General features: G+C 39.4%; 22 protein-coding genes and 1 non-coding gene across 23 annotated transcripts; 12 read left to right on the top strand and 11 right to left on the bottom strand.

Annotated features, from left to right (window-relative positions):
- Positions 1 to 33: 33 nt before the first annotated feature.
- On the top strand, positions 34 to 516 carry M896_030710 (putative subunit of transcription initiation factor TFIIIB; the record flags this gene model as incomplete). The annotated part of the gene is made up of 1 exon (XM_014708640.1): positions 34 to 516. One exon carries the CDS (start codon positions 34 to 36, stop codon positions 514 to 516), a length of 483 nt encoding a protein of 160 aa, XP_014564126.1.
- Positions 517 to 530: 14 nt separating this feature from the next.
- On the bottom strand, positions 531 to 1244 carry M896_030700 (uncharacterized protein; the record flags this gene model as incomplete). The annotated part of the gene is made up of 1 exon (XM_014708639.1): positions 531 to 1244. One exon carries the CDS (start codon positions 1242 to 1244, stop codon positions 531 to 533), a length of 714 nt encoding a protein of 237 aa, XP_014564125.1.
- Positions 1245 to 1425: 181 nt separating this feature from the next.
- Positions 1426 to 2094, bottom strand: M896_030690 (uncharacterized protein; the record flags this gene model as incomplete). The annotated part of the gene is made up of 1 exon (XM_014708638.1): positions 1426 to 2094. The coding sequence occupies one exon, from the start codon at positions 2092 to 2094 to the stop codon at positions 1426 to 1428; it is 669 nt and encodes a 222-aa protein (XP_014564124.1).
- A 188-nt stretch (positions 2095 to 2282) lies between these two features.
- Positions 2283 to 2753, top strand: M896_030680 (large chain of transcription initiation factor IIA; the record flags this gene model as incomplete). Its single annotated transcript, XM_014708637.1, has 1 exon — positions 2283 to 2753. The coding sequence occupies one exon, from the start codon at positions 2283 to 2285 to the stop codon at positions 2751 to 2753; it is 471 nt and encodes a 156-aa protein (XP_014564123.1).
- A 62-nt stretch (positions 2754 to 2815) lies between these two features.
- On the top strand, positions 2816 to 3853 carry M896_030670 (flap endonuclease 1; the record flags this gene model as incomplete). Its single annotated transcript, XM_014708636.1, has 1 exon — positions 2816 to 3853. The coding sequence occupies one exon, from the start codon at positions 2816 to 2818 to the stop codon at positions 3851 to 3853; it is 1038 nt and encodes a 345-aa protein (XP_014564122.1).
- A 13-nt stretch (positions 3854 to 3866) lies between these two features.
- M896_030660 (uncharacterized protein) lies at positions 3867 to 4757 on the bottom strand (the record flags this gene model as incomplete). The annotated part of the gene is made up of 1 exon (XM_014708635.1): positions 3867 to 4757. The coding sequence occupies one exon, from the start codon at positions 4755 to 4757 to the stop codon at positions 3867 to 3869; it is 891 nt and encodes a 296-aa protein (XP_014564121.1).
- Positions 4758 to 4943: 186 nt separating this feature from the next.
- On the bottom strand, positions 4944 to 5015 carry M896_030650. Its single transcript has one exon. It is a non-coding gene; the product is annotated as a tRNA-Phe (tRNA).
- A 66-nt stretch (positions 5016 to 5081) lies between these two features.
- On the top strand, positions 5082 to 7295 carry M896_030640 (phosphatidylinositol 4-kinase; the record flags this gene model as incomplete). The annotated part of the gene is made up of 1 exon (XM_014708634.1): positions 5082 to 7295. The coding sequence occupies one exon, from the start codon at positions 5082 to 5084 to the stop codon at positions 7293 to 7295; it is 2214 nt and encodes a 737-aa protein (XP_014564120.1).
- Positions 7296 to 7497: 202 nt separating this feature from the next.
- Positions 7498 to 8340, top strand: M896_030630 (uncharacterized protein; the record flags this gene model as incomplete). Its single annotated transcript, XM_014708633.1, has 1 exon — positions 7498 to 8340. One exon carries the CDS (start codon positions 7498 to 7500, stop codon positions 8338 to 8340), a length of 843 nt encoding a protein of 280 aa, XP_014564119.1.
- Positions 8341 to 8360: 20 nt separating this feature from the next.
- On the top strand, positions 8361 to 9416 carry M896_030620 (N-myristoyl transferase; the record flags this gene model as incomplete). The annotated part of the gene is made up of 1 exon (XM_014708632.1): positions 8361 to 9416. One exon carries the CDS (start codon positions 8361 to 8363, stop codon positions 9414 to 9416), a length of 1056 nt encoding a protein of 351 aa, XP_014564118.1.
- A 79-nt stretch (positions 9417 to 9495) lies between these two features.
- Positions 9496 to 9750, top strand: M896_030610 (uncharacterized protein; the record flags this gene model as incomplete). The annotated part of the gene is made up of 1 exon (XM_014708631.1): positions 9496 to 9750. One exon carries the CDS (start codon positions 9496 to 9498, stop codon positions 9748 to 9750), a length of 255 nt encoding a protein of 84 aa, XP_014564117.1.
- Positions 9751 to 10015: 265 nt separating this feature from the next.
- M896_030600 (putative subunit of V-type ATP synthase) lies at positions 10016 to 10480 on the bottom strand (the record flags this gene model as incomplete). The annotated part of the gene is made up of 1 exon (XM_014708630.1): positions 10016 to 10480. The coding sequence occupies one exon, from the start codon at positions 10478 to 10480 to the stop codon at positions 10016 to 10018; it is 465 nt and encodes a 154-aa protein (XP_014564116.1).
- Positions 10481 to 10546: 66 nt separating this feature from the next.
- Positions 10547 to 11158, top strand: M896_030590 (DNA repair Rad51-like protein; the record flags this gene model as incomplete). Its single annotated transcript, XM_014708629.1, has 1 exon — positions 10547 to 11158. One exon carries the CDS (start codon positions 10547 to 10549, stop codon positions 11156 to 11158), a length of 612 nt encoding a protein of 203 aa, XP_014564115.1.
- Positions 11159 to 11262: 104 nt separating this feature from the next.
- On the top strand, positions 11263 to 11619 carry M896_030580 (uncharacterized protein; the record flags this gene model as incomplete). Its single annotated transcript, XM_014708628.1, has 1 exon — positions 11263 to 11619. One exon carries the CDS (start codon positions 11263 to 11265, stop codon positions 11617 to 11619), a length of 357 nt encoding a protein of 118 aa, XP_014564114.1.
- Positions 11620 to 11726: 107 nt separating this feature from the next.
- M896_030570 (calponin) lies at positions 11727 to 12245 on the bottom strand (the record flags this gene model as incomplete). Its single annotated transcript, XM_014708627.1, has 1 exon — positions 11727 to 12245. The coding sequence occupies one exon, from the start codon at positions 12243 to 12245 to the stop codon at positions 11727 to 11729; it is 519 nt and encodes a 172-aa protein (XP_014564113.1).
- Positions 12246 to 12384: 139 nt separating this feature from the next.
- M896_030560 (Sac-like phosphoinositide polyphosphatase) lies at positions 12385 to 13818 on the bottom strand (the record flags this gene model as incomplete). Its single annotated transcript, XM_014708626.1, has 1 exon — positions 12385 to 13818. One exon carries the CDS (start codon positions 13816 to 13818, stop codon positions 12385 to 12387), a length of 1434 nt encoding a protein of 477 aa, XP_014564112.1.
- Positions 13819 to 14210: 392 nt separating this feature from the next.
- On the top strand, positions 14211 to 14897 carry M896_030550 (homeodomain-containing transcription factor; the record flags this gene model as incomplete). Its single annotated transcript, XM_014708625.1, has 1 exon — positions 14211 to 14897. The coding sequence occupies one exon, from the start codon at positions 14211 to 14213 to the stop codon at positions 14895 to 14897; it is 687 nt and encodes a 228-aa protein (XP_014564111.1).
- Positions 14898 to 15136: 239 nt separating this feature from the next.
- M896_030540 (uncharacterized protein) lies at positions 15137 to 15325 on the bottom strand (the record flags this gene model as incomplete). Its single annotated transcript, XM_014708624.1, has 1 exon — positions 15137 to 15325. The coding sequence occupies one exon, from the start codon at positions 15323 to 15325 to the stop codon at positions 15137 to 15139; it is 189 nt and encodes a 62-aa protein (XP_014564110.1).
- A 208-nt stretch (positions 15326 to 15533) lies between these two features.
- M896_030530 (peptidase S8-like protein) lies at positions 15534 to 17177 on the bottom strand (the record flags this gene model as incomplete). Its single annotated transcript, XM_014708623.1, has 1 exon — positions 15534 to 17177. The coding sequence occupies one exon, from the start codon at positions 17175 to 17177 to the stop codon at positions 15534 to 15536; it is 1644 nt and encodes a 547-aa protein (XP_014564109.1).
- A 129-nt stretch (positions 17178 to 17306) lies between these two features.
- M896_030520 (peroxiredoxin) lies at positions 17307 to 17828 on the bottom strand (the record flags this gene model as incomplete). The annotated part of the gene is made up of 1 exon (XM_014708622.1): positions 17307 to 17828. The coding sequence occupies one exon, from the start codon at positions 17826 to 17828 to the stop codon at positions 17307 to 17309; it is 522 nt and encodes a 173-aa protein (XP_014564108.1).
- A 136-nt stretch (positions 17829 to 17964) lies between these two features.
- Positions 17965 to 18381, bottom strand: M896_030510 (uncharacterized protein; the record flags this gene model as incomplete). Its single annotated transcript, XM_014708621.1, has 1 exon — positions 17965 to 18381. One exon carries the CDS (start codon positions 18379 to 18381, stop codon positions 17965 to 17967), a length of 417 nt encoding a protein of 138 aa, XP_014564107.1.
- Positions 18382 to 18831: 450 nt separating this feature from the next.
- On the top strand, positions 18832 to 19986 carry M896_030500 (ribosomal protein L3; the record flags this gene model as incomplete). The annotated part of the gene is made up of 1 exon (XM_014708620.1): positions 18832 to 19986. One exon carries the CDS (start codon positions 18832 to 18834, stop codon positions 19984 to 19986), a length of 1155 nt encoding a protein of 384 aa, XP_014564106.1.
- Positions 19987 to 20040: 54 nt separating this feature from the next.
- M896_030490 (uncharacterized protein) lies at positions 20041 to 21024 on the top strand (the record flags this gene model as incomplete). Its single annotated transcript, XM_014708619.1, has 1 exon — positions 20041 to 21024. One exon carries the CDS (start codon positions 20041 to 20043, stop codon positions 21022 to 21024), a length of 984 nt encoding a protein of 327 aa, XP_014564105.1.
- Between the last annotated feature and the right edge of the window lie 30 nt (positions 21025 to 21054).

Here is a 21054-nt window from a genome sequence, read left to right as displayed (position 1 = left end):
ACAAGATAATTTGAACGGAAATATGCCCTGCAAATGGAACAGAAGCTAAGACATTTTCTTGATAACTCCAACTTCAGGAAAGATCGACGAAAGAGAAAGAATGCACCAAAAGCAAGCAAATGCAAGGATGACCATGGAACCGATGAGGTATTGACCATTAGGAACGGAGAGATAGTTGTGAATGAGGCAAACATGTACGTTAACACACACAAGAATGTTGATATGGAGGTGATGGAGGATGACCGGATAGTAACGTCATCGACATTTAGCAAGCGAAAAGGAGCACTGAGATGGAGCAAGAAGGAGATAGAACTGTTCTACAAGGCACTAGAGATATGCGGGATTGAATTTTCGTTGATAAGCTCATTGTTTCCGAATAAAGACAGGAAACACGTGAAAGCCAAGTATATCAAGGAGGTAAAGGCAAATCCAGATAGGATTAACGAAGTGCTAAATGAGTGCAAGACATTTGACCAAGCAGCATACAATGATCTTAGAAGTTATCTTGATGAATAGAAGAATAAAAGAATTTATTTATTTTTTGAGTATTTAGAGTGCTTAGTGTGAGTGTTTTTGGAGTGCTCAGGATTACTTTTGGCAACGAGTCTTGAGATCACCTGGAAGAGATTGTAATATATGAGAATAACAACAATGAAAATCAAAGTCAATCCAATACGCATGACTGCAGGAATGCTTCCTAAGAACGGATAAATCCAGTAGCTGTTTGCCCAGTAAACGTAGTGGATAATAAACAGATATACAAGCGGAATAATAATTAGCGCATGATAATGATGGTTCTTGTGTTTGATTTCTGTGCCAAACTGATCAGCAAGAAGTAAGACCATTGGAACAAGATGAATGGAAAGTTCACTTATGAGTGGTGTTCTGATGCCAGCTGAGTATAGATCTTTATCCTTGAGTAGTGTAGGATCTATGGCATTGAGTGTCCAGAACACTGATGTCACAAGTGCTTCAATAGGCAATGTGATTGCAAGTGCATCTCTATATATGCTCTTGATACTTGAGAATCCAAAATGCTTGACTAGGTAGCTGAGAAATAACGTAATGATCGTCATGTACAGACTAATGTACGTAAGGTACACGTGATTTCCTCCGATGATCCTGTTTGAAAGATCGATGTTCTCCTTTGTCTGTGAGTAATCTGATGCACCGTACACACAGAGAAGCAGAAGTACGCCCTTGAGTATTTCAGTCAGCATTTGGAAGTACCGTTTGGATGCCATGGCAAGCAGATTGGCTTGATATATAAAGCAATGTAACACCAATCAGACTGTGTAATCTGTCTAACTATTATTGATCAGGATCCAAGAATAATGGTATTCAAATGTATGGGGTCCGCATGAACCTTAATCATGGTGTTATAGATTACATGATATTCAACATTTCTAAGTGTTTGTATTTATTTTAATAAACTTGTTTTATGCAGAACCTGTTGATTCTGACAAGACACATGTAGAACATTACACCAAGTATGCATCCCATATATATCAGCATTATTCTGATTGCAGCTCCGCTTTTCCTGAGAATTGGATATGCCCAGACGCCATACACCGATGAATACATCCAAATACCTGTAAGGTATAATGTTCCGAGTGCAAGTATGGCATATGCACATCCTTTTCGTTTTACAAGCACAGTATCTGATTGCTCCACAAACATTAGAACGAATGGAAGGAAATGTTGGCAGATGTCTGTTGTAAGACTGATAGACAGCTCTTTTGAAAGTAAGACTTTGCTCCGCAAAAGCATAGGATTGATTGCATAAAGTGTCCAAAACATGGATGTTACAACACCCTCGATTGAAAACGACACAGCAATCAAGTCTTTATAAAGAATGCATAGACGTGCAGATGTTGCCTTCAATGCTCTGATCGTATATCCAAGCACCACAGAAGCTATGGTAAGATATAGAGAGAGGTTTGTCAGATAGATGAATCGTGCGCCTGGGGCTGCATATGCAATGTTTCTGAATCCTTCTGGAAGTGCACGGTCAAGTGTGCCATATGCACATGCTGCAAGAAGCAGTATTCTTGTGAGCTCTTTCAAAATTCTTGTTGGCCTTGCTTCATTCATGGATATTCTAATGAGGGAGGTTAGAACGGAGTATTTTTCTTATGGATTTGAATATTTGATATGAATTGATATGATGAGCAAGCTATACAATAAAGGAGAATAGATTAGATGGCTGGAGAAGCACACAGCAGCAAGAGAACAAAGACAATAGGAATAAAGTATGAAAAAAGTAACCCTTACAGCAGCCTATGTTGAAGATCTACGAGGACATAATCAATGAAGTTATTTCCAGGCTTGAGCAGGATGAGGATGTAGATAGTATGAGCAAGGCTGCAATATATGATCTTCGGAATGATTGGAGAGAGAGATTGATTGAATGCACGCAGAATGAATGGACAGGAAATGGCGGAAGAGAGATGTATGGACAACGATTCAGGGTGTACAAGGAATTTTCAGAAAGATCTAATGATACGCTACTGGAATGCAGACACGAAAGAGACGTTGATTTAGGAGACAAGGAGCATGGAGAGGAAGATGTGTCTAGTGATGACTCTGAGATTATAGGAAGGAGTGGGAATACTGGAAATTACATGATATGCTTGTATGTCAAAGTGTGCATGTCGAAGGGGAAGTGGAAGTGTGTGTTCAAGCAAGGGTTTATAAACATAGGAAATATAGATTTTGTGTTTAGCTCTGCTCAAGGGGAGCTCGAATGGTAGGGATGTAATGGCAATAGCCGATGAGTTTTCTGTTATATTTGTTGAATAAAATGTTTGTTTGAATGGGTATAAAGCAGTTGTCGAAGCTGTTGAAGGAGAACTGTATGAAAGGGATCCGGGAGAGGCCGTTGTCGTACTACTCGTCCAAGAGTGTAGCGGTGGATGCGTCGATGTCGCTGTATCAGTTCCTGATAGCTGTTCGTTCTGAGGGAGCAATGCTGGGGGTTGGTGAAGCAGCGACTTCACACTTGGTTGGAATTTTTTATAGAACGATCAAGATGGTGGAGCTTGGGATTCTTCCTGTGTATGTGTTTGATGGAGCGCCACCTGAACTCAAGATGAAGGAGTTGGAGAAGAGGAGTGAGCGAAGGCTTGCAGCAGATAAAGATTACAAGGAGGCCGAAGAAGCAGGTGATAAGGAAAAGATGGACATGCATTCGAAACGTAAGGCAAAGGTAAGTTCGGTGCATGTTGATGAATGTAAGAAGCTGTTGAAGCTGATGAGAATACCCTTTGAAGATGCACCTAGTGAAGCAGAAGCACATTGTGCATTTCTATGTAAGAAGGGAGCTGTGTATGGGGTTGCTACGGAAGATATGGATGCATTAACATTTGGTACTCCAGTGCTTTTGAGGAATTTTTTTGGATCTAATGCAAAGAAACATCTGGTTACTGAATACAACCTTGAGCTGCTAATGAAGGAGCTGTCACTTGAGAAGAGCGAGTTTATAGACCTATGCATATTGCTGGGATGTGATTATTGTGAAGGGATAAAGGGAGTAGGCCCGAAGCGAGCGTTAGCGTTGATAAGAGAGCATAGAAACATTGAGAATATAATTGAGAATGAGAGACTCGATGTTTGCAATGACTGGGGATACAAAGAGGCAAGGAAGATGTTTGAGGATCTTGCAGAAGCTGGAGATACAAGTAAGTATAGTATTGATTGGGATGCAATAGACAGGGAAGGCATAGTTGAGTTTCTTGTTAATCAAAGAGGATTTGATTCAATCCGAGTAAACCGAGCCGTTGATAAATTGCTCAATTCTAAGGGAAAAGGAACACAAGGAAGATTGGATTTATTTCTTAGAGGGAGTAAATGATTGTCATGCATTGTTATGGAATGTTTTTATGCAACAGGGTCTTGAGATGGACCTGTCTATTATTAATGACGTATCTTTTGAAGCAGTTTACATCAATCAGCAGATCTCCCTCTATGCCTATGATGCCTGAGTTTATTAGATCCAAGAAGCTGCAAATGACTTCCATTGGATCGATTTTCTTCAACTCTTTGATACCTGAAGTAAATGCTTTGAACTCTGAAACGCAGTTGATGTATTTTATTCGTTTTTTTGTAGCGATTGTAATGAGTGCGATGTGAACGGAGTCGAAAAGACTGTAGAGAGTTTCAATTGAGTACTCAGGAATGTTGTATTTGTGAGTGATGATATTTTTCTCAAGTGTAGTTATTCCTGGGTCTATGCTGTACAATCTGTTTACAAGTGCCTTTTCGTGATCTGTTAGATCTTTGGTGGATGAAATGTGTTTTCCTATTGCATTGAAGTACAGATATGCGTATGATTCGAGACTGATGAATCCAATGAAAAAGATCTTGTGATTAAATCTTGACTTTACGCGTTTTTCGAATGCATCCAGTGATGTACATGAGTTTGAGATGAGTATTAAGCAGCATTCTGATGTTCTTGATTTACTTAGGTAATAATATATCAGCGATTGTATTGATGTGGTTATGCACTGTGCAATGCGAATGAAAAAAACCTTTCCCTGTGGATTCTGATCCTTGTGCGATGCAGAATGAACATGAATAGTATCTCTACCAACACTAATCGCATATGCATCTATGAGCTCAACAACGGTTGAAATAATTTTTGAATCTGCTCCACAGATCAGCAAATGCTGGTTGTTTCTTTCAATCAGTACAGTTATTTGTGAAATGATGTTGTGAAAGTTGGATTGTATGGTGGTAATGTACGCACCATGATCCATGGGATGCAAATAAAGCGATATTTTGCTTGTTAGTTATTAGTGAACTTACTACTGAGCTTCAGGTGATTGATGATGCAAAGCGCTTGTGTATCTTATATTATGTGTTTGCGCATTTAATGCATTTCATAGTGTGTAACTTGCTACCTGTGATTTATAAAGATGTTGATGTGTGATTGGCAAAAGAAATGCTGAATCTGGGGATCGAACCCAGGACACCCAGATCTTCAGTCTGGTGCTCTCCCACTGAGCTAATTCAGCTGTAAAGTAAACACAGGCCTGATCCAGCCAAACCCACAAACTCTCCTTGCTATCCTCGCCCTGCATATGCCAGTGAATTCGAAAGATGCATTCGATAACACTTCTCATCCATTCACATGCACCGACATCGGCCTTGCATTATCATACATGCACAAGGCAACATCAATAGGTGTTCAGCACTACATATGCAATAGAATCAGGTACTGTAAGCCTCCAATACATCTTCTTCCACAGCTGATGCATGTCTTCTTAAATGTATCTAGTGATGAGATTAGCTGGCCAATGAGCAAGCTACTGAGATTTTGGGCATCCAGAAGCAATGAGTTTGCATGTGCACTTTACTTTCACCTTAGATGCGCTCTTGAACAGAATAATACCAAATCTGTGTTCTGCTACTTCATGATATGTGATCTGCTTGACAACAATAGAATTAATACATGTAGGAATATTTCTGTCCTTGAGTTGCAATACAAACACACAAAAAGACTAAACAGAACAGTGTGCATCCCCAAAGCACAGAAAGAATATCCTCGACTCAAAGGCATGTTCTTGTTCTTTGCAAAGGTAGTGTCCTGGTTTATTGATCCAAGACTATTCAAAAAACTTCATGAATACGAGGATACCTTCATTCAGGTTAAGCATGCATTCAACATCAATCCAATAAAGGATCTAAGCTCTGGTCATGCATTCAACAGGAGCAGATTGGAGTCAAGTATAATGTTTATCCAGTCGTTAGCTGAGATTCCAGACAGGCTAATGAAACTTCCAAGATACCTTCGGAAACGTGGATTAGAAATGGAGATCAGATTACTGAATCACAATCTTCCTGCAAGGGTGTTTTTGCCCATAGATGCCACGAGACATGCTCTGACAGCAAGGATTGAAGAATCTTTTCTGCTTGATTCTGCAGAAAGCTCGCCGTTTCTTGTTGTTTTTGAAACATCTGAGCAGATTACCAGGCCATGCGGTGGTCTAGAAAGTAACAAAGACATCCAATTCCTCAAACAACAGCTTGATGCTGTCGATAGACTTTCATCTCTGGGCGAAATAAACGTAGTGAGGGAGAACGTGTTGATATCGATTGAAAGGATCCTAATGACAGAAAGGCAAGAAAAGACATTGTGTTCAAGTACTCATATCACAGATACAGAGCATATAAAACAAAATGGTAAACCTAGCAACAGTGGTACATCTCTGCACCAATACAGACAATTAGACGCCAGTCACACAGATCAGGAATATTTAAATGCAGACATAAAGCTTGCAAAGCCACTGGCTGGACGTGGAATATTCATGATGGAAAAGAGGTCATACTCTGCAGAGCATCTCTCACAAGACGTTCAGGGATATGGACAGGATGCCCAGGTTGTTTGCAGCAATCTAGTAGATGATTTACAAAGCTCCCGTAACGATCCATCGATATACAAGTATCATAGTAGTTGGATGCTGAAAACAGCCGAACTGAAGCGGACTTCACAATTCATTCATGCAAAGGGATGGCGTGCACAATCTGTGATAATTAAGACTGGTGAGTCTCTTAAACAGGAGTTACTTGCATATCAGGTTCTACTTGAGATGAAGCAGATTTGGAAACAAGAGAATGTACCTTTGTGGATTCACGGATATCAGATCTATCTTGTAAGTAGCAGGTGTGGAATAATTGAAACAGTTGTTGATGCAATGTCGATCCATAAGATCAAGCAGAAGATGATGCTGGATGGCAAGAATTACTCTCTGAAAAGTCATTTTATGGAATCTTTTGGACAGAATGGAGAAAGATACAAAGACTGTGTTAGGAACTTCTTGTGCTCTCTGGTTGGATACTCTTTGGCAACATACATTCTTCAAGTAAAGGACAGACACAACGGAAACATCATGATTGATAGGGAAGGACATGTTGTCCATGTTGATTTCGGATTCATAATGGGTGGGCATCCAGGATTTTATTGTGTGGAGGGAGCTCCATTCAAGTTTTCTAAGGAATACCTTGAGCTTCTTGATGGGCTTATGGATGAGTTTAAAGAGTTGTTTTTGCAGGGATACCTGGCGTTGAGGCGGCATAGTCACAGGCTCTTCAGAATGGTGGAGATGCTTTTTGATGGCGCCAGCCCTGAGTGTTTTAATCCGAGGGAGTTGGCCAACTTCAAAGATAGATTCCAATTGAGTCTTGATGATGCAGGAGTTGCTGAGCATGTGGAGTATTTGATAGGCAAGAGCTTTAACAACATGGGAACGGGTCTTTATGATTCATATCAGTACTTTTCATACGGATATTTGTGATGAGTATAAGAAGTATATAGTAATGCGCATAATAATTCTATAGTGATACATGTCGATTTATAATGTTCATCTACTTCTGATTGATTGTGTTAAATTCAATGCATTGAATGCGAATAACAACTCAGTATTTCGTTGGATGCTTATTGAGTATTTGTAATGAGTTTTAGCATGATTAAAGTTTTGGTATGATTTGGCCTTTGGTATGTTAATTGCAAGAGTGCGTCTTCCAAATAAGCCGTTGGTTGTACTGACAGTTGGTGAGTGTATTTATATTGGAGATGCGCATGGTGTTTTGTATGTACTGAATGCGCCATATACTTCTGCAGTTGCTGTGTTTCAATCAGTGGGTCCTATATCTGCACTTGTGTTCTCAGACAATCGCTTATACTATGGAAACTGGGATGGAGATGTTGGAGTTGTGGATGGCAATAAAATCAACTTTGGAAGCCACATTGTAAAGTGCATGGCTGTGCATGAAGACCTGATTTATGCTTCGGTTGGAGATTTTGTTTATGCATTAGATTTTAATCTGGTTGTAGTCAATGCATATAAGGTGGAACACAAGGTGTTATGCATGAGTGTTTTTGAGGGAGTGATGTATTGTGGAATGGGAGTACCGTTTGTTGCACGTATCGACGATAACATCACAACCATTGGAAAGAGTGCACATGAAACATCGATTTTCTGCATGTGTGGAGAATACACAGGATCTGCAGATGGAATAGTTATGAGGCAAGACTACAGCGATTTAGAAAGGCATGTAGTGGTATACAAAGGGAAAGAATGGATCAGGTCTATGTATAGTCAGTATCTTTTTTCAGAAGGTAAGAATATAGTTGCAGATGTGGATGGAATCAGGTATAGATTAGGTACAGGGCTAAAGAATTTGTATTCCCATGAAGCAGATGTAGTTGGGGTGACTGTTGTTGAAAGCAAGATAATTTCTATTGGACTTGATTACATGTATTATGTCTATGATATTGGGTTTGGGTTTGAAATGAGCGAAGAGGAAGCAAGGGAGATTTCCGAGCTGATGGGAAGTTAAGTGTGAGTTGGAGCCCCTAGATGAGATATGATTTTTGGAGTAATGAGCCAGTGGATGATAGAGGTGCAAGTGGAGTGATCAGCGAAGAAGACAGAATAGCTGCTAATGTAGAGGCACTTCCTGATGGATTTGAATTTGACAATCAAAGTGATATTGCAGAGATAGCGGAGTTTCTTGAACGAAACTATGTTGAGGATGTGAGTTCAGGGCACAGTCTTATGTATTCACGAAAGCTTCTTGAATGGATGTTTAACAGTGAATCTGGCAAGAGATACCGAATAGTGTTTAGAGAAAGTGGAGTGATGGTAGGATTTATTTATGGGAGAAAGCATAAGCTGGTTGTGAATGGTGAAGATGACAATGTGCTTGGTGTGAATCTGCTGTGTGTGAGTAGGAAGCATCGTGGAAAGCGGATTGCGCCTCTGCTTATTAAAGAGATAGTGAGGCAAGCAAACGTAGATGGAATATACCGTGGTGTATTTACAGCTGGGAACGAGCTTTTTTCGTGTGTTTGTGTAGGAAGATACTATCATCGGCCGCTACGAATGGATAGGCTTGTTGAAGCAGGCTTCTGTGACCGGATGGTGCCAGTGAAAAAGCTTGAGGCACGCAAGGGAACCAGATTAGCAAGAAGCGAAGATATGGAAGTGATAAGAATGCTATACCTGAAGGAAATTACAAAGCACGCCTTGCATGAAGAGATGGATGAAAACATTACAGACCTAAGATGCCTGGATGATGTTATATACACATATGTTCATGAGTCAGTAGATGGAATAAGCGAGTTTGGAAGTTTTTTTGTGATTGATACAGTTGAGAAGGAGAGTGGAAAGAAAATACGTGGCGCATACATGTGGTATAGAGGAGGTGAAGACCTGCGCATGATTGTGAATGATCTGATGTATTTTGCAGAGAAATGTGGTTGTGATGTGTTTAATTGCTTAGATATAATGGGGAATGCACTGTTTCTGAAGGAGCATGAATTCTGTATTGGAACTGGAGTGTTAAGATATTACCTCTATAATTGGAAAATGGAAAAAATAGACAAGAGCAAGGTATTTTTTGTATTTCCTTGAGTTTATTCATGAAGTATCTGTATATAACTGGTATTTGTTTATCAGAGCTGCCTAAAAGCAATGCAATAAACAAACAGACATGTTTCTTCCTCCTGAGCCAAACACAAAAGAGAGGAAGAAGTTTGATTTAGAAGGCCTAAGGGTGTATTATTTGATATGCGAGGATCTTGGGATAGCTGAGGATGAATGTATAAAGAAGTCGTTCTATCATTTGATGGCATGGGCAGGGCAAGATAAATTCAACCGAGAAGTAAGGCTTCTTAGGGATTACATCATGAATGTCAGAAGTGAAAAAGGCCGTGATCCAGGAGCAAGGGACAAACTAGCAGCGTGATAATCTAATCAAACAACAAGGGGAACTAATGATGATGTTTAATATATGTGTAAATGTCTATAACATTATTATATCAATGCATGTGTAAATTTAGGTGCACATCACAATGTCCAATATGTGTGTAAATGTCTGTAACATTATGGTGCCAAAGTTACAGAAAAGTAATTGACAAGACTCTGAAAATAAAAGATAGTTATGATATTATTTAGTCTTGCATAAGCTTTATTTGTAATGATTTAGCATTCGATTCATTCGAATATGATGGCTATGGTTGGTACACCATTAACAAGGCACATGAAAACACGATGATTAGTACAAACTCTATCATTCCAAAGAGTATGATCAGGATTGGCAAGAATGATGGCTTTTCCGACAGGATCCTGAATCCTCGCTTTCCAAGGCAAGCACAAACTTTTCCAGAAACAGCAGATGTTATTCCAACCATCATGCACGCTGAGAAATATGACACGCTCTTTGATACATCCAGCGTAGCGTCTATGTTTGTTGCAACAATTAGCGCAACAAGAAAGCTACTGAAGAAAATCGTTGAGATCATTATCATGATAAAGTACGTAGGCCCAAGGATTGATCTATTCTGGCTGTGTAGGATTGATGCAGCACCAGACGAGGCCATACCTTCGCATGCCCCGTACACGGCCAGAGCCATCTGGCTTGCCAGGCCCACTGAAACGATTGCATATGGCGTGGTATTGCTGTCATCGGCCACCATCAGGAATACCAGGGTTTGCAACAAACACAAAGGCCTACTTGATAAAATGTGCAATCACAAACCCGGATGCCTAGATTACTTGAGTATTACGGATTGACTGAAATAACAGGAGCACCAGGCACTGGAAGAACGGCTATTGCTATTGAAGAGTCAAAGACATGCTCGACAATTTACATCACAACAAAGGCACTATGCACAGATAGATACCACGGATCATCGCATGAGCAGATGGACCGGATAATCATTAAGCGTGTTTCGACAATTTCACAATTACTTATGTTTGTGACGAACTGCATTGAGCAGCTTATTGTTGAGAGAGGTGTTGAGCTTGTGATAATAGACAGCTTGGATCATCTTCTTGTATCGGAAGAGCAAGGAAGCATGGGACATAGATCGGTGTTTACAATAATGAACAGACTCAAAAGGATGAATCAGAAGTACTTTATTGATGTACTTGCAGTTACATGCTACTATGGTAATTGGGTTGTTGAAAACTTTTGTATAGAGAATCCAGTGCTTGGGATGCAATGGGAATATATGGTGAATACAAAGTATATGTGCATTAAAGATCATGATGGACGAATTCTCAAGCTAGTTAAGTCGCCTATTCAAGATCCACATGACGTAGTTTTCGAGATACATGCATCGAGCGTAGTTATTAAAAATAGAGTTATATAGGTGTTTTGCATAGCTTAGAAATGTATGATTCTGAATATCTGTTGAATATCCGGATTGCCATAATAAATATTCATGCAAATTATGTCCATATAGCGCTTGCTTGAATGAGTAAATGCATCATAGCTCCTTTCAAGATCATGTCAAATGCATTGAAAGGTTTTGTAAGTGCTTCTGGATTAGTAATGTATGGTAGAAACGTGGTGCACAGTGTGGAGATTGTGGGTGTGTGTATTGAAACGGGCAAAAGTTATGTAAAGATATTGGACTTTTGTGGAGAGGTATATGTAAGTGTTGTAGAAACCTCAGTTATGCCTGGAATATGTTATTCACTGATATGTAAGCCATACATAAAGAAAGGCGAGATCAGGCTTCACTGTAAATCTGCACGAAGAGTATGTGTGTTTGAAGAAATGTTTTTTTGGGCAGAAGCATTAAGCTTGAGTAAAAGCATATACTCTTAAGTCAATACATTTAAATGCAGCATCTGCAATGTTATCAACATCTAACATTTCTTTAGATATCAGGCACTTCACTAAATAAACATACAAACGAAATACTGTAGATTTAATCAATAGCCATTTGTTTTCAGGTCATCAACAGATCTAGGCACAGTCTTAGACTCCCCAAACACTTCGGGATCTGAATATCCCATTTGCAGATGGATTGCAAATTTGCTTCTGTCAAGCACTTCCTGGCTAAACTCAATCTTTGATTTGGTGGCAAGATGTGGCCCAATAAACGGGCCTTCAAACATCTTTTCTTTCTGTAGCTGCCTGCTCAATGCATAAATGCAGATAACAACCTGCCTCAAATCCTTCCGCTCAAATAAGTCATTCGTCTGGAACAACTCGTATTCGTTCATGTTCAGTGCTTTCAGTCCATTGATGAACGAGCATATGTTTTCTCTTTGTACAAATATCTGGTTCGATTGCTTGTATCTGATGTTCAATGATGTTACCTTACACAGGAGCTTGCAGAATCTTACTCCATCCTTGAAAAGCTCGTGGAACCCAGCTCCCTCCATGCTCTCCCCAAGAACCAGTCCAACCCACTCAATTATCTCCTTCTGTTGCCAATCAGTCTCCATCACAGGGTTTTATTTTTCAGTCATTTACAGCTATTCCTCGTCAATAAAATATACTTCAGGTTCATATATTATTGCTTTCAGTATCACTTCAAATCTATTTATCATACTATGCATAAATGCACTAAACAGCAATAATAAATTATATGAATAATATCAACAACACAACTATCAACTGAATCCCAACAAACAGCTTGGCCTTCATCACTATATTACTCGGTGTTGTTATTCCAGCTTTACTACAATCACCAGTGATGATATGATATGCAATGTGTCTTCCTCGGTCACCGAACCTGTTTACAACGTATCTTCTCAACGATCTTGACATATCAAATAGCTTGTTAGTGATCTTTCTTGTATTTCCACGCAAAAAATGGCTCTTCAGTGCTGATGATCCTGCATATTGGCGTGACAGACTGTGTCCGTTTTGAATCCACATCTCATTATACTTCTTGCGCAGCATATCTTTGCCTTCACATTCAAACTCTGAGAGCTGCTTTCCTAAAACTTCACTTCCAATAACAAACTGAGCCACATTCGTCCTGTCTAAACAATCAATGCAGTTCGTGCGTATTATTCCTTTCTGAGCTTCTTTAGAGTCAAAATATCCCTGCTTACTGAGTGTTTTATTGACTGCCTGAATAATCTTTTGTCGGAACACTTCTGTTAACTCTCTCCCTTCTTCAGAAAAGTTGAAATGCACTGCCTTTTTGCTGTTTGCTGTAAGCTGTCTTTTATATGCATCATGTAATAACCCTTCGTATCCAGAATGCCTTATTAGGTTCAGGTACAGCACATCACCGTATTTCTTTACAAAAGCATCATCTGCTATAGCAAACACCTTCTCATCCTTAACTACAATTTTTGGGTTATATCTATAACCAACCTCATGCTGCCATAAGAGAGGAATTGAACCTCGTACTTGCATATACGACGTTGTCTTCTCGCCATCATACACAAATTGTTCAGTTTCGACGTGATTCGACACATATCCTTGTGCATCTGCTCCTCGACTGAAATATCTTGTGCCTATACGTCGTTGTGACCTTCTTGAAACCAATCTCATGCACAGGTTCTGATAATTCTCAGCTCCAAAACCCCCTTGAATACATGAAACTAAAAATACATCGCAATCATCTCCATCGTTCTCGATGTACTCAAGAAAGGCTTTTCTTGGCATTAGATTAAAAAGAAAGTCATCATCACTATTCTGGATGCTTTTACTTTTGTACAATGGATACTCACTGTAGTATATCCCTGCGTTCTCAAGAATCTTCTTCACATTGATTATTTCACGATCGTGCTTTTCTTCTCCCTTCATCTGCACAATCTCCACTTTCCTAATCTCATGCACTGCGTGCTCATACATCTTTCCAACATGTATTCCATCAACAATAAGAACAAGATACATGCACTTGCCAATAGTAATCATTCCATAAACTCCATGTGCATTCAGATCCCAGCATTTGCCAGGTTTGCATCTTCTACTGATGTCAAGCACACTACCACTTTGTGCATCATTCAGCAACACCGAAGACGGTGTTATGTTGACAATCAATCGTTTGCATTCCGACATCTTGTTATGTTGTTCAGGGCTTCTACATTCAATAATGTACATGTTTACTTTTGACATGCATATTGGCGTCTCGGTATACAATGCGTAGATTGCGTACACAGATTTAATGTGAAAACTGCATTACACATGGATTTTTGCTTTATTAACAGGTCAATTAGTATTGCATGAAAACCTTAATAAATCGATTGTATTAAACACACTCACGCATAATTAACCGTGCAATTGTTATGTAAAGCAATACTTGTTCATAAACATGTAAACACCTGCATATCGACCAATATCTTCATTAAACGTCTTTTGCTATAGGCATGCAAATCTTTATCCCTCAATTAACTTCAAAGGTAAACACAATTTATCTCCCGGTGTTAAAATAATGCAAGAACCCTGGGGGTATGGATGGATTCGGAGGCAACTTTTTTGATTCATACTCTGGCAACTCAGGAAGGGAGTCGAACCAATACTTTGACCCGTACTTTGTCAAGCACAGGAAGAGGACAACGAAGACACAGCTCAAGATTCTCGAGCAGACGTTTGAAACAAACATAAGACCTGACGCAGGCATGCGGAAGAAACTTGGTGAACAACTGGGAATGACGCCTAGGAGTGTGCAAGTCTGGTTCCAGAACCGACGAGCAAAGATAAAAAAGCTGATGCAGAAGAAAATGATCCATCAGGAAAACACAGACAACACCAAAGACTCAGAAAGCAACCACGATTCAGGCATGCCTGATGATTGTAAGTATGGAGAGTATTATCCATACATATCTCATCAAAGAAGAAGCACTTCCGAAGATTTTGCAGTGTATCCAATGGACAACAGCATTTACAAGCATGAAATGCCTCAGAATATACCATCATCAGTCATGTATGAAGGATACGGATATCCAGGTCATGAAGAGTATGGGTATCCATATGCACAGCGATATGGAAATGCAGAGTATTATCCTGCGCAGTATCCGTATGGCGTTGGCACACAGACATGGCACCAACTGCCCACTTTTAGGGATGACGACTACTATCCTTCATCTAGGAAACAGCAATACAATAGAGGAGGATCCCAAAACCACGAAAATATGTAGTTGCTGATGTATTGTATATTGTGTGGAAGTTTGTTTTATTCAGACTGCAACAACCCATGTGATAATATTAAAGCGTTTATATAGTTTTTGATGAATAAATCTAAGGAAGCTCTCGTAATCAATACCTGATTTAAATGCTCTTAGAATATCAATATTTAGACTGAAAACGCTGAAGTAATGCAGATGAGCCTATGGCTCGTATATGATTTATAGAATTTGTAATGAGTTTATTAATGAGCTCACTTGTAGTGGCACAAACAGCATCCGTTTGAACCATTCCTTAGGCATAGAGAAGGCCCCTGAAGATCTGATTTTGAACATTCACACTTTATTGCATATTCTTTTGAACATGGAGGACACCTACACGAAGTATCTACACACTCATTGTTTCTACATGCTCTACCAGTACCTTCACTCATGTTTTGCATTTATTGCACAATAGATAAATACTTTATTGTTGAAACAATATTGAATTGGCTTTCATAAGGCATCATTGACAGCTTTCATAAATAAAGCACTACATGAATGAATGGGATACGTCTACAGAGCATGTAGAAACAATCATTGTGTACATACCTCATATGCTGTGGTATAGATGTGCGATAAGTGAGCATGAATATACACCTGGGAGTTCTATTACTGGTTTTCAAAGAATATATCGTCTTCATTTGATCTCTTCTTTCTTATGAAGTACCTCCATCCCTGCAGAATCAAATATATTAATGCAAGGATTGCACCTGAAAAAACCACAAGCATGATAATCTCTTCCTGAATCTCAGTGAAGTGAAAAAAAGATGATTGATAATAATCTTCAGCCTCAAGACGGGGAATCTTCAATACATTATACGATCCTTCTGAGTTCCAAAACGAATTCTGATTAAGATACTTCCACACCTGTTGGAACGCAGATCCCGGACGCTTTTCTAGAAATAAAGCAATTGCTCCAGCAACAATTGCAGCAGACATGCTTGTGCCAGAAACTTCGACGTCATCGAATAGTTGCTCACCAATTGCATACATTCTTACACAGCTCCCATGGTTCGAAAACAATGAAACACTCGCATGCTTATCTACTGAGCCAACAGTTATTACAGACTTCGAGCTTCCTGGAGAATAGTTGCATGATTGATCATGCATGTTTCCAGCAGGCACCACAACTATAGTGCCTGATGCAGATATCCTGTCCACAGCAGCATTGAGAGTGTTTGAATGTGGCCCTGAAATGCCAAACACCAGCATTTGTGAACGAATCCCTTTAGGTACATACTCAAGTCCACGAAGAATGTTTGAGAGAGACACACGTCCATCACATCCAACAACATCAATAACACTCAAACGGCTGTCTTTAGCAAATCCATTTGTTGCACCGATAATGAGTTCGGCCATTATATCTCCATGGCGATTGCATGCATTCATTGATTTACTGATATTATTGAGGTTTCCAGGCCTAGCATTAACAGTCGTGTCTAGCAATAAAATTTCAACTCCCTTTCCTGTGTAGTGGTATTCATAGAGCCCAAAGAATGTTGTTATAATTCTTTTTATCTGTAAGAGCCTGAAAAGTAGGCTATCATAGACATAATTGTTTAACACATAATTTTCATAGTGCTTCATGAGATACATGTAGTTTGGTATTGTGCTTTGTATAGAGGACACTGTGTAGAATTTGTCTTCTTCGGCATTAATGCCTGCATTCTTTAGTTTTGACAGGATACGCGGGCTGTCTGAACAAAAAGATACTCCGGTTGTATTTATAGTGTATTTATGCACGATATTTGCGCCAAAACCCGTTAGAACTGATTCAATCTGTGCAGTGTTGCCATCATGGACGTCTTTAGTAGCGAAATAACATTTTCTGTGTTGTGATGAAGTACCTGATGCAGAAGCATCTGCAATCTTAGTAGAGCTTCCCAATGGAATAGGACCTATAACAGATTCAGGCATTTTGGCAGGCGCATTAAGTGTGTGTGTAATGGTTTTTACTTCAGGATTGTCTGTATATGCAATTTCTGTATGATTATCCACATTCTGGATTTTATGAGCACTTTCATTGTGCCCGTCAACCTCCACAATCACTTCTTTGATAACTGTTTTGATTTCTGTTTGAATATCAACAGGCGTGCTATCATCAATCTTTGGAAAGTCCGAATCAACTCCTTCAATAATTATGCTTGGAGGAGTTTTCATCCATTCATCATCATTACATTCCACTTCTTCAGCCTTGGCTTTCAAAAGAAGACGAATGATAATCATGCTGTAAGCAATGTTCTTCATCAGCATTACTGCAGAAGCTTCTTCAAGAAGTAAATCATTCATTTACAACCGTAACCGTTTGTTTCAGAATCAAACCCTAGTGTAATACAATAAATAGAAAACACATCAAACACACAAATCATTTACTTCGTACTCTTACTTCTTCTTCCAATCAACAAAGCACACTTCTCCAAACTCCTCATTGAATGCAATCGCATCAATAAGTCTTAATATTTCATCAACTGACCTTCCTATCTCTGCATGGTTGACACTCATGTGCTTCACATCCAAAGTCCTCGAAAGAATGATTGTTCCACGCATTGGATGGCCACTATCTGCATCGTACATCCCCATGCTCCTGCTGAGATCTCCTCTTTCATCCCATATCATCGGCCATGAAACTCCCATAACACCTCCGTTCTCCCTTGGAACTTGAGCCCATGCCTTATGTGTGTACACAGAGTCACAGGAAACGAATAAAACTGTGGCTCCTCGCTTCACAAACTCATCCTTAAGATCACTGAATCTGTTAAGTTCAGTGGGACATACGAAAGTAAAGTCAAGAGGATAGAATACCAGCACAACGCATCCTTCATGCCCACCAATACTTACTTCCTTGATTTCTCCATCAACAAACGCCTTATACTTCATGTCACCAGTTACTTTTGGAAATGCCATTCGAATATTTTCACCCCCATCACTATGGATTTATAGTACAATCAGGTATTGTTGTGTTTCTATATATGGACTGCATTCCCTTGGTTCAATGCATGAATTCAATCTAATTCGCATGTGAATTAATCTGTGCATGATATTACTTTGGAATCCATTCATTCTCTAATTTTTGCTCAAGCTCATACAGTGTATTGCATATGAAGTTCTTCTGTCGTGCAATGTTGAGAAACTTTCTTGCTTTTATGTAATTTTCCTGCTCGTCCATGGATCTTCGTGCAATGTTGAATAGTGCGTCTCTATATTCTAGGAACCTGTATTTATGAATATTTGCCTCAATCTCTGCCAAGCTTTTCTTTTGAGTGTAGTTTGACATTAAGTACTGTGTTGCTTTTGAGTACAGTGCGATGTTTGCTTGGTGCTTTGGATCGATGGTCAAGAACTTGTCGATTTTCATTGTGTTCAGTGCCTTATTGTATTCAGTGAGTATTTTTGCCTTTTCCTTATCTTCGAGTTTTTTTGTGACTGAGCTGCTTACTGAGTTTATTACTGTGAACATATGGGAGCTCTAGTATTCAAATCAAATGTTATGCATGCTAATTCTTTGACACTTTCTTATTATGTGCATTTGATATTGTATCTATTTAGTATATTCTCAGATGATTGTGAATTGACTGTATTCTTTGGTGTTTGTCAATTGACTTGTATTCTTTGATGATTGTAGTTTATTTATACATTGATGATTACACATTGACTTGTATTCTTTGATGATTGTGCATTAACCTATACATTGACTCTCTGGTGTTTGTACATTCACTTATATATTATCTATGCATTCACTTATATATTCACTTATTCTATATACATCAACATATTATACATACCTATTATCCACCTACACTCGTTAATATTCATACCCACCTACACTCGTTCATACCCATATCTATATCTACAGGCATACTCCACACTCGCCTACCTCATTAATGCAAATTTTTCGTGCCCTCTATCAATGAGCTGTAGAAAGTTCAGTGCGCCAAGACATGGGTCGTTGCAGTTCTGCCCAAGAAAGCGTTCATCAACAATCAGACCGTCAATAGGTGCGTTTCCAAAGGACAATGCACAAAAGGCAGTGCACCTGACAGGATTCATGGTGTACAAGTGTGGAATGACTCACGTGGTAAGGACTAAGGAGCTTGTGACCAAGAACAAGCAGGTGACTAAGGAGCTTATGGAAGCAGTTACGGTTCTTGAGGCACCACCAATGGTTGTACACGGAGTTGTTGGATACGAGGAGACAGCACAAGGAATGAAGAGAATGCAACCAGTTTATGCAGCACATCTGAGCGAAGGAGCACTAAGAAGGATGTTTGGATATGGATATGAAGAGATTGGAAAGAAGGTTGCGGGCGGATACAATGCTGAAGAGATGCAACGACGAGTAGAGGAGATGAAGAAGAAGGCATGTAGTATCAGGGTGCTTGTGGAGACACAGCCAGTGTTAGTGAAGGGACTGAATCTGAAGAAAGCACACATAGCAGAGATGCAGGTGAATGGAGGAAGCATGAGTGAGAAGATTGAATGGGCGATGAGTAGACTTGAGAAGGAGATAAGAATTGCAGAAGTATTTGGAGTGAATGAGAATATTGATGCGGTTGGAGTAACGAAGGGAAAGGGATTCCAAGGAACAGTGAAAAGGTTTGGGGTACGAATTCAGCCAAGGAAGTCACGAAAGGGAATAAGAAAGGTTGCATGTATTGGAGCATGGCACCCAAGCAGAGTGATGTATTCAGTGGCAAGGGCAGGGCAGATGGGATTCCATAGAAGGACTGAGGTGAACAAGAAGGTGTACATGATTGGTAATGGAAAGGAGGAGATACAAACTGAGTATGACCTGACACGCAAGCCAATAACGCCTATGGGAGGGTTCCCACACTATGGAGTAGTGCGAAATGATTATATTATGGTGAAGGGAGCAGTGATGGGACCTACGAAGAGGGTAGTGACGCTCAGGAAGAGCCTGCATGAGCAGAAGAAGGGAGAGGAAGTGGTGATCAAGTTTGTTGACACGTCATCTAAGATTGGACACGGAAGGTTCCAGACGAGTGAGGAGAAGAGAGTGTTCTATGGCGCTAATAAGGCGGAGATAGTTGATGAGGTTCATTAAAGCATCTGAATATTTTTAGTGTTCACAAATACGTTTTTGTTTTACCCGTTACATATGATAACGTCAATTGGAATTATTCCTAGTAAAATCGAGATAGATAAATTGAAAGAATTTCAGGCGGATAAAGAAATAGCCAAATCTTTGGAGCATCTTAACATTCCTTTGATTGACAAATCAGCCATGACATGCGACTACGATGTAGATGAATCTGAAGATATAGTTGAAGGTGATGTTCTGATCTTCTGCACGCCAAATGAAGAGGATGTGAGCTTCTTACAAATTTATATTCAAAACAAGGAATGTGTTGGAATGTTTATGCACCATGATACATATGTTTTTAGTTCTGTGATTGACTCTGAAAATCTGAATATTGGTGGAACACCCTATATTGCGCTAGGAACATTTGAGAACGACATTTTTGTTTATGATCCACTTGTAAGGAGTGCAATGCTTCCTCAAATTCTACTGAAAGGGCATAGTGATGCAGTGATGTCGCTACGAGAAACTGAAGGAAAGCTTTTCAGTGGAAGTTATGATTCTAGTATTATTGAATGGGATACAAAAAGATTAGAAGTCAGGAATAAAATTAATACAGCGGGGCCTGTGAGCAAGATTGATGCCTCTGGATCTATTGTAGTGTACTCGGTTGCGAATAGTCTACATTGCTTTGAACAAGAGATTGGCTTTGAGAGTGATATAGAGAAGATAAAGATGGTTGGTGATAGAATGTTTATTTCAGACTCATCTGGAAAGCTGTGGTATTATGATATTCGTAATATGTCTAATGCAGTTTTGGAAAAGAAGATTCACGATGACTCAATAGCAAGTTTTGATATTTTTGAGAAAAGCATTTATACTGCATCTCTGGATGGAACCATAAAGGTCCTGGACATTGAAAGTTTTGATGTTAGATATGTGAAGAAAGCTGATGAAAAGGTATTTTCGATTAAAGTATGTGAAGAAGGCTTTTTCGTGTATGGAGGAGAGCAGAATATGCTGAAGATGGTGCCAATGAATGCAAGCACAGATGGAGATTGATCATAATAAACAGTTAGTGTTTTTATTTAA

Source organism: Ordospora colligata, assembly GCF_000803265.1.
Source record: "Ordospora colligata OC4 chromosome Unknown contig_03, whole genome shotgun sequence".
Taxonomy (NCBI): domain Eukaryota; kingdom Fungi; phylum Microsporidia; family Ordosporidae; genus Ordospora; species Ordospora colligata.
This window is presented reverse-complemented; position numbering and strand designations above follow the sequence as displayed.